General features: G+C 50.5%; 1 protein-coding gene across 1 annotated transcript; it reads left to right on the forward strand.

The window, feature by feature from the left end:
• Positions 1-644: 644 nt before the first annotated feature.
• Positions 645-5,647, forward strand: RNF186 (ring finger protein 186). The gene has a single exon (XM_070777702.1). The coding sequence runs from the start codon at positions 1,560-1,562 to the stop codon at positions 2,238-2,240; it is 681 nt and encodes a 226-aa protein (XP_070633803.1). The 5' UTR covers positions 645-1,559; the 3' UTR covers positions 2,241-5,647.
• The last annotated feature ends 4,735 nt before the right edge of the window (positions 5,648-10,382 follow it).

Raw genomic sequence — 10,382 nt, forward strand, 5'->3', positions numbered from 1 at the left:
AGATGAGATTGAATTCCTGGACCCAAGAAGCTGGGAACCCGACCTGCATGCTGGTAGATCCCCAGGGTTCTGGCCCCACGGAAGGCCCCTTGGCGGGCGGCCAGCAGGCTTGCCCTGACCACACCCTGCCTTTGCTTCCAGGCCTCCGCAACGCCGTCCTTCCAGGGCTGTGCCAAGCTGCAGGGTGATCATAGGTGAGGACTCTGTCACGAGGCTCAGCTCCAAGGAGGCTCAAATAAACAGCAGCTGTTCGTGTTACTCCTGGGTCTGCAGTGTGTCTGGCACACAGCAAACACACCTATTGTTAGGTCTGTGACGTGCACAGCTCAGGAATCAGGAACGGTTAATACAACTGCTGTGACAGTAAAGGAACGGATGGCCTTGACAGGTGATAAATACCAATGAGCTGTTGGGGTTTTACTGGGTTTGGCTGGGCTTTCTCCCCCCGACACTCAGAATACTTTTCCCATCACTTCTCTCTTCTTCCCAAGGCGGCCTGCTTGCAAATAGGCTCAAAGTGCAAACTTTTTCCCATTGATCCTGACATCCAAAACCTTTCATGGAGATCCACCCATAGCAATGTTTCTCAAATTGGGGGTCCCCGCAATCCACCTGGGTTATAATCATGATGACGTTTATAAATGGGGCAAATTCTGAGATTTCCATCCAGACCTTGCTGAATCTCTGGGTCTGGGGACCTGGAAACCTGTATTTTGAAAGGTTCCTGGGAGGACCTCCCTGGTGGTCTAAGAATCTGCCTTCCACCGCAGCGGACTCAGCTTCAATACCCGGTTGGCAAACTAAGATCCTACATATTGTGGGACAACTAAACCCAAGCACTGCAACGAGAGAGAAAACCCACACACCACAGCTCAGACCTGACGCCGTTTCGTCACTGAGCTGTGTGTCTGACTCTTTGCGACCCCACGGACTGTAGCCCACCAGACTCCTCTGTCCATGGGATTCTCCAGGCGAGAGTACTGGAGTGGGTTGCCATTTCCTTCTCCAGGGGATCTTCCTGACCCAGGGATCAAACCCATGTCTCCTACACGGCAGGGGGATTCTTAACTGCTGAGCCACCAGGGAAGTCCAAGACCTGACTTAGCCCTAAATAAATTTTTTTCTAAAAAAAGAGATTCCTGGGATGGGGTGGTGGTGGTGGTGATTCTAATATATCCTGAAGCTCACAAGCGGTAGTCCCGAGGGCAATCATGACGCACGGGCCCCAACAGGAAAATCCTGATTCCCTCACTGGCCCTCCCTGCCCCCATGGCCCTTCTATCAGGCAATTCAAAGTCTCCGGGCGGAGAGTTACTGATTAACCCTAGGTTTCAAGGAAAGAAATAATAATAACTGAAGGGACAACGTGAGCCAAGAAACAAGCTGAGCAGCCCTGGGAGAGTGGTGGCAGACGGCTCAAGACTAGAAGGAGGAGAAGGAGACTCGAGCCAGCCAGCCTGCGGCCAGACAGCCTTCAGGTCCCAGCAACACCCACCGATTTCTGCCTGTCGATGCCCAGGCGGTGAGCTGCCACGTCCTGGGGGCTCCGGGTGCCCAGAATGGCCTGCCTCGAGATCCCGCAGCAGCCCCAGCTGGTCTGCCAAAAGGCCACCCCCTCCGACCCCGCGGGCTGCGATGGAGGTCCTGGCAGCCCCACAGACGGTGACCTGGAGTGCCTGGTGTGCCGGGAGCCCTACAGCGGTGTCCGGCCGCCCAAGTTGCTGGGCTGCCAGCACGCCTTCTGCGCCGTCTGCCTGAAGCTGCTGCTGTGCGTGCAGGACGACGCCTGGTCCATCCCCTGCCCTCTGTGCCGCAAGGTCACGGCCGTCCCCGGGGGCCTCGTCTGCACCCTGCGCGACCAGGAGAAAGTGCTGGAGTGGTTAGCCCGGCCGGGCCTGGAGGTGCCGCTCCGCCCTCAGGGGCTGGCGAACCCTGCCACCCTGACAGCAGGGCAGCCCAGGGAAGCCGGAGAGGAGGAGCAGGACGCGGTGACCACCAACCGCGCGGCGGCCCGGCGCCTGGCCGCGCACCTGCTCCTGCTGGTCCTGCTCATCGTCCTCATCCTGCCCTTCATCTACCCCGGCGTCATCCGGTGGGTTCTCAGCTTCCTCGTCACCCTGGCCCTGCTGCTGGCTCTGCTTTTCTGCTCTCACCCCGGCCAGCAGGACGGCTGCATGCCCACCCCCAGGACTCTCTTCTGCAGAGAGCGGAAACCCAGTGAGATCGCCTCCATCTCCTGAGTGAGCTCTGACCGGGCGGAGTCGGGGGTCCCTTCTGCCGCTGCGGCCCGCTTACCATCACGGTGAACAGAGGAAGCAATTATGCAGCGGACCGGCTCCCTTGGGAGAATAACTGCCCGCTGGACTTGCCAGCCAACGCCAGAACGGCTGTCTTGGGTCAAGAACTGTGCTTTTGGACAATAGACTCACCCCTGCCGTGGATATAGCATAGCTATTAATAAACTCTTTGGGGCTGGGGAACGAACTACTTGAATGGGACAAAGGAAGGGGGTCTCCTGTTCCTTTTAGTCCAATGCCCCTGACTTTTCTTTCTATACCTGGATGAGAGTATTGCAAATATTATTGGTATTGTAGAACAAATAGAACTGGAACTCCTTTTTTTTTTTTTTTTTGCAATTTCTCTGAGTTTTTTCTTTCTGTCTTTCTTTCGGTTTGATTTTGTGTGTTTGGGTAGTTTGTTTCTGTTTCAGGCTGTGCCATATCTTCCCTCCTGGGAAGTCAGAGCCCACAGGAAATCTTCCTGTGCTCTCCCTGATGCTGTCTGTCTGATGCCCATCTCACCTCTCCAAAGGTCCTGGTAGCTCAGGTCTCCCACTGACCTGCTCCCAGGGATGGAGAGGGAGAAACTGTGCAGAGCAGTGATAGTCCTGCTGCAGCCGGGGGATGCCCACATTTGGCTGGCTGAGTTGGGGAGGAGTGGGGAGGACCCTGGTGGGTCTGGGAATTGCTCCCAGCAGCTCCACCAGGATTTCTCAGCTGCATGTCATCAGGCCCTAACACAACAGAGAATCTCAGGGTTAAAAGGACTCCCCTCCATCGGTGGGTCCAGCTGCCCATCTGAGGCGCTCAATCCCACACTCTGGAACCAAATCTTTACAGTTGTTGTTTTCTTTCTTATTGCATCTCGACGCCCAGTTGAGATTTTGTCGTAAAGATAAGAGGCCCCATAAATACAATGGTCCTCTCCAATAACCCCGTCTTTCCCACCTCACCCAGGGAGCCACAGTCATCTGAAAGGCCCTCACGTCTTCTATTGGCCATTTCTGCTCCATAACAGAGAGGAGACTTCTGCGGGAGGGAATGACCTTCCGTGGCTTCTGGAATCAGGCACCAGCCAGGGGGACCCATCAGGGTGCAGGGGGGTGAAAGATTGGAGATGTCGCATGATATCCTTCCAAAGACCCCACAGTTGAGAGGCAGACTTGAAACCTCAGAAGGGCACGTTGAGTCCAATCCATCATCCCTCCCGGGCCCCCTTTCCTGACAGTTGCTGCATTTGTGTTCTTGAACTGGGCCTTCTGGCTCTCTGAGCTTCATTTCCCGCAAAACGAGCTAGTAGGACTGGACTATTCCTAAGTCTCCTGAAACCCAGAAGCTGAGGGCACTGCTGGGCTCCCGAACAATGAACAAGGGCCACAGCCTCTCTGGAGTCACATACAGAAAAGTCAGGGTATAAGTCTGTATGCAATTAGCTCTTGCAATCTGCAAACAAAATCTTCCTTTTTTGGTATAAGGTGCTTTCAGGGCAACTCTGTGACACCCACGCTATTGGCTTTGTTAACTCCAGGTACTGGGAGGGGGCATGAGTGAGGGTGTGTGGGTGTCCCCATCCTTTTAAGCCAAGGCCAAGTGGGCCTGGAGAACACCTTGTCTCCCCAGGATGAATAAATGACAAGAATTGTTCGGCATTTCCAGAACTGGCCTGGGGCATGTGCAGCTTGGGAGGGTAGTCAGTAGGTTAGGGAAAGAACGTTCTTTCCTCATTCACCTCTACTCCCATTCCACCTTGATCTTGGACCCTCCACCAAGGTTTCCATCACTAATAACAACACCATTTCTACCAAAGTAATGGTGAGCTCAAGTTTACCGAGCGCTTACCATGTGCCAAGCACTACATTAAGTGCTCTGTGTCCGTTATCTAGTTGAATCTTCACGACAACTTTACTAAGGAGAGACCACCATGCCGAAGAGAAGACTGAGGATCAGAGAAGTCAATTCATCTGCCTAAGGTTGCTCAGCCAGCCACTGCCAGAGCTCCCTAGGAAATGAACCCAGGGTTCCTTCTGCTCCAGTATACTGCCTCCTTTGCACGCAGTTCCAAAGCAGCCAGGAAGCTGGTCACTGCTAGCAGGCTTGCGGGGCGGACAGGAAACTACCCTCTGGAGTCTTCAGGGAGGCCAGGGAATTCTAGCATCTATTGTCTATGCTAAAGAGAAAGAACAGAAATGAAAAATGGGCTGGACTTCCTTACTCTTGCCACCCAGTGCCAGCCTCCCCTGAAGGAGCCATGCTGGCACAAAGACCCCACCAGTGTGTCCTCTGTCCTGACATTTCTGTGCCTTCGTCCTGAAGCCCACCTGGTCCTTGAGTACCTTTCGGCTCCTGGCAGTGTGAGGAGAGATAGCACAAGAAGCTGATGTCAGCCCAGGCTGCCCTGGAGAGAAACAGAGGAGACAGGCGGTGCTGCGAAAGGATGTGAGTGGAAGGAACCAGAGAGGCGGGCCGGGGCTCAAAGCCAGGCTCAGACCCAGGGTGTGGCCAGCCAGACTCACAGAACTTTTCTGAGCCGTGTTTTACTTCCCTTTCATTTTTCACTTTCATGCACTGGAGAAGGAAATGGCAACCCAATTCAGTATTCTTGCTTGGAGAATCCCAGGGACGGGGGGAGCCTGGTGGGCTGCCGTCTATGGGGTCGCATAGAGTCGGACACGACTGAAGTGACTTAGCAGCAGCAGTAGGGAAGGGTGCCACCCACCTGCCAGGGGCTCCTTGGGCATTTAAAGTGCTGCTGGATGGACTTCTGTGGTGGTCTGGTGGTCTGCATTCCCAATGCCAGGGGCCTGGGTTCACTCCCTGGTCAGGGAGCTAACACCCACATGCCACAGATAAGAGTTCACATGCCTCACCTGAGATCTGGTGCAGCTAAATAAATAAATGAACATTGAAAAACAGAAAACAAAAAGCTCGTGATGGCCTGGATGGGAGGGGCGCTTGGGGGAGAATGGATACACATATATGTATGGTGAATACCTTCTCTGTCCACTTGAAACTATCTCAACATTGTAGTTACTTGTTTTTTTTTTTTTTTTTAAGTGCTACTGAATGAGAATCCCATGTCCCAACAGCCTGGCTTTCTCATCAGTCATTGAACCCCTTGGGTTCCATGGGGCCTGTTCAGTGTGACAGAGAGCAGGGGCCCAGCTTTGGTAATGGGGTGGAGAAGCCCGTCCAGGGTAGGAGAGTCGTCCAGAACAGGCCAATCTGGTGGCTGACTGTATGCTTACGTCCTCAGGTTGGACAGGAATTGCAGGGAGAAGCCAAATTCCACCCCCTTTAGCCCCATCTCCCTATTCTGTGGCCTTAAAGTCAGACATAACCTAGCTTGAATTCTAGCTTTCTCACTCAGAAGTCACCGCACCTCGCAGCATCTCAGATTCCTTATCCATGAAACAGGTTTCATAGAGTTGTCTGGAAATTAGTTTTTTAAAAAAAAAATCCATGGTTGAGCATTTAGGATTGTAAGAAAGTAAAGAAGAAAGAGGGAAGACAAAGAGAAATGGATTGAGTTCTAGAAAGCCCTAACAGGAATGATGAGTACAGACTCTATTTTATTCAATCTTATTAATAAGGACATGGATTAAAACCTGGACATTAGAGACTTCCCTGATGGTGCAGTGACTGAGACTCCTCACTCCCAGTGCAAGGAACCTGCATTCAATCCCTGGTCAAGGAATTGGATCCCACGTGCTGCAACTGAGACCTGGCTGCTATGTAAAATAAATAAATGTTAAAAGAAAAAAGAACCTGGACACTAGAATTTACCTCCTCCACTAACCAGCCTCAACATCAGCAATGTCTTCAGTAATATAAGAAAACAATCACCCCTAACATGGTCTGTATGCACTGAGAGAAGTGTATTACATATGATATCACATCTGCTACAAGGTTCGCTTCAGTTCATTCACTCAGTCGTCTTCAGTTATTTGCGACCCCACGGACTGCAACATGCCAGGCTTCCCTGTCCATCACCAACTCCCAGAGCTTACTCAAACTCATGTCCATTGAGTCGGTGATGCCATCCAACCATCTCATCTTCTATTGTCCCCTTGTCCTCCTGCCCTCAATCTTTCCCAGCATCAGGGTCTCTTCCAATGAGTTGGCTCTTTTCCTCAGGTGGCCAAACTATTGAAGCCTTAGCTTCAGCATCAGTCCTTCCAATAAATATTCAGGACTGATTTCCTTTATGATTGATTGATTTGATCTCCTTGTATTCCAAGGGACTCTCAAGAGTCTTCTCCAGTACCATGGTTCAAAAGCATCAATTCTTCAGTACTCTGCAATAAGGTAGGTGCTATTATTAATTAACTCCAAATTACCAATAGGGATGCTGAGGCACAGAGAGAGGTTCAGTAACTTGCTCGAGATCACACAGTAAGGTGGTGGTGGAGCCAAGGCCAGACAGCAGAAGTCCAATTCCAGAGTTTAGACTTTGAGTCACTTTACTGTATCCAGATGAAACACTCCTGGTCACGTTGTAAGCACAACAACGTATGTGAGCCCATGGGCTGAAGGGTGAAAAATTAAGAAGAGGTGGCATTCCCCCTTTGGCTGGGGAACTCAGGGGTGCCAGGGCTAGACGCCTGTGGAAGGTCGCCTGTCCCATTTCCTACAGCCGGGTTCCCATCTCAGCCTACAGCACCCGTTCATCACTGGAAGCTCTCTCAAATGACCGGAAGGAGCGTTGCGGTCTTTGCTGGAACAATGAATTCTTTGCAGCAATGGAAAATATTTCCAGGAATAAAGGACCTTCCTGCCGTCTCTCAGGCTATGGGGAGAACATGGAGCACATTCAAAGAGAAATTAGATCTGTGCTCTTGAATCTGCCTGGAGCTGTTCACATGAACTTTATATTCTTGCCTTGGGACCTTGAAGTCACTTTCTTAAAGGAGACTATTTCTTGAGTCAGTAGGGAACTCTCTGAGAATTCAGGACACCATGAAATCTAAGATCCATCAGTGCATTTACACAACAAATATTTATCGAAGGTCTGCTCTGTGCCAGGTACTGAACAAGGTATTTAATCGTATTTGATAAGGAACTTTGATGAAAAAGGGAAACCAATGGGTACAAAGTTGAAATGTGTCTCCCTTCCCCCCAAAATATAGGCTGAAGCCCTAATCTCTACTACTTCAGAATGTAAACTTATTTGTTTTTTGCTTTATTAATAACTTAAGTTTTATTGGAGTATAGTTGCTTTACAATGCTGTGTTAGTTTCTACTATATAGCAAAACAAATCAGATATATATATATACATACCCTCTGTTTTGGACTTCCTTTCCATTCAGGAGAATGTGACCTTATTTGGAAATAGATTTTTACGAAAATAATCAAATTAAAATGAGTGTCATCCACATGGGTCCTAATCCAATACGACCGGTGTCCTTATAAAAATGGGGAAACTGGTCACGGAGACAGACACGCTTAGAAGAAAGACACCATGAAGATTCATCAGAAGATCAGCCATGCGAAGGTGAAGGCAGAAAGGGGTTATGTTTCTACAAGCCAAGGAATGCCAAAGATGGCCAGAAAGTGACCAGAAGCTCGGAGAGAGGCCTGGAATAGACTTTCTCTCAGGGCTTTCAGCGGGAACCAGCCTTGCTGAGATCTTGATCTTGGACTTGTAGCCTCCAGAACGGTATGAGACAAGAAGTTTCTAGTACTGTGACAGGGAAGAACAGAATCTGATTCCGTGTCGGATGTGTTTCTTTAACCTTTGCTTTCTGGTGCTTCTGTCACTGCAGCCACTGCAAGCGTGCAGTCTCTAGCCATGAGCATACATGGCAGCCTGCCTCCGGAACCCGGCCCCTCTGCCTCTGTTCAGCTCACAAGGAAACACCCTGACCTTGCCCATCTGGGACTGGCCACAGGAAAGGAGAAATTAGTACATCCCCTTCCTGAGGCTGGCCAAATCAGGAGATATTTTGCAAGACTTCTGGCCTTTGGGGACTTCCCTGGTGGTTCAGTGGGTCGAGAATCCAGCTGCAATGCAGGAAACTGCCTACCATGCAGGACACCAAGGTTCGCTCTCTGGGTCAGGAAGATCCCCTGGAGGAGGAAATGGCAACCCACTCCAGTATTCTTCCCTGGAGACTCCCATGGACAGAGGAGCCTGGCGGGCTACAGTCCATGGTAGCAACTAACACCACCACCGTGGCCTTTTTACTTTACTTCCTCACTCCATCTCCCTCTTGTTCTAGAAGAGAAACTAGCATCCAGACCCCAATAAGAGGGCACCTTAAGACTCTAGCAAGCCATCTTCTTGGACACTGGCTTTCCAAATAAAGCTGCTATTCTTGCCTCAACACTTCATTTCCTGATTTATTGGCCTGTCGTGGAGGGAGCAGACCAGACTTGGACTCCGCGTGCTGTGCTGTACTTAGTCGCTCAGTCGTGCCCAACTCTTTGTGACCCCATGGACTGTAGCCAGCCAGGCTCCTCTGTCCATGGGATTCTCCAGGCAAGAATACTCTAGTGGGTTGCCATGACCTCCTCCAGGGGATCTTCCCAAGCCTGGGATCGAACCCAGGTCTCACGCATTACAGGCGGATTCTTTACTGTCTGAGCCATGAGAGTTGTTTAAGGAACAAGGGATTGTGGCTCCTTGGTACAGCAGCCCTTGGAACCGACACAGCATCCATCCTGTGCCTGGGCTTGCACCAGACCCCTTAGCTCGGCTGCTTCAAGTTCAGCAAAATAACTTGCCCAGAGCCTTGTAGCAACACACGTAGAAATGTCAGGTTCAAAATCAAGTCTGATTGATAACCAAAGATTAAGTTCTCACTCCCATTTCGTGCATGGCAAATTGAGGCTCAGAAAATCCCTGTGATTTCCCCCTCAAACAGAGCCCAATATGTCAGAGATGAAGTGGTAATCAGAGCCCACAGTTCCTAAATTATCCTTAATCTTAGAAACAACCATATGGGAACTACTGAATAATTATCCCCGTTTCACAGGTTAAAGAGTTAAAACCCAAGTCCTTAAGACGCCTGACCAACCTTAAGGTCACAAGTGAGTGAGTGAGGTGCCAGAAGTTGAACCTACAGTTTGACTTTAAAGCTACGCTTCTCACTGTCTCACAGTTTCTTAGCAGCCTGTCTGCATGGACAAGCAGGAAAGCCTATCTTTCAAGGTGCTTGAGGAACTCACCATCAGAGCCTCTTTGCTCAGAGAGGACAGGACTGTCTGTCTTGTTTCCTCTGACTTTGTTACATTCAATGGCCCCTCCTGTGGATCCCTCATCTCTCTTGCTGGGGAAACTGCTCTGTGGTTAACCTCAGCCAAGGAAGGGTCCCACCAGCAACCACTACACCAGTTGGGGTGCTTGGTCCTTCTTCCACATACCTCCCGTTTCAGCTGAAGCAGTCACACGATACAGATCATACGATCTTTTCCAGAACTGCAATCTGGAGTTAGTGATGAAGGAGAGATGAGTGTTTAAAGTGGTAGCAACAAAGCAGATGGTCCCCGTAGCTCTGACCCTTGAGCTACTAGTTCTTCAGTGAGCTCTGTTTCCTTCCCTACAATTGTTTTTTTTTTTTTTTTTTTCTTTAGATAGCCAGAGTCAGTTTCTGTTGCTTGCAACCAAAGTTCATGACCTAATACAGGAGCCGTCCAGGCTCCTGGTTGCTGAAAAATCCCACCATCAACTTCAGCCCCTCCAAAACCTGGAAAATGAAGCAATGCCACAGGCCAAGGAGTGGAGGACCTCTTGCACTCCTGCCCCAGCCCTCCTGAGAGCCAGCCTGAATCTGTGGTGAGGCTGCCCAGATGTCAGGACCAGGGAAATGGTGGCCAGGTTGCCTCTGCTCAAATGTGGGATTGGACAGGAAAACATGGAATTGGATCTCAGGCCAGCCACTGTTGGAGGAGACTGGTTTCCAGTTCCTTGGCTTCAGAATCCCCAGAAGAAACAAAGTCTCATTCTTACATCAGTTCAGTGAAGTCACTCAGTCATGTCTGACTCTTTGCAACCCCATAGACTGTAGCCTACCAGGCTCCTCTGTCCGTGGGATTTTCCAGGCAATAGTACTGGAGTGGATTGCCATTTCCTTCTCCGGGGATCTTCCCAACCCAGGGCTCGA

Source organism: Bos indicus, chromosome 2, assembly GCF_029378745.1.
Source record: "Bos indicus isolate NIAB-ARS_2022 breed Sahiwal x Tharparkar chromosome 2, NIAB-ARS_B.indTharparkar_mat_pri_1.0, whole genome shotgun sequence".
In the NCBI taxonomy this organism is placed as follows: Eukaryota; Metazoa; Chordata; class Mammalia; order Artiodactyla; family Bovidae; genus Bos; species Bos indicus.

Coding starts and splice junctions, on each gene's coding strand:
- RNF186 (XM_070777702.1), top strand. CDS start 1,560: ATGGCCTGCCTCGAGATCCCGCAGCAGCCCCAGCTGGTCTGCCAAAAG.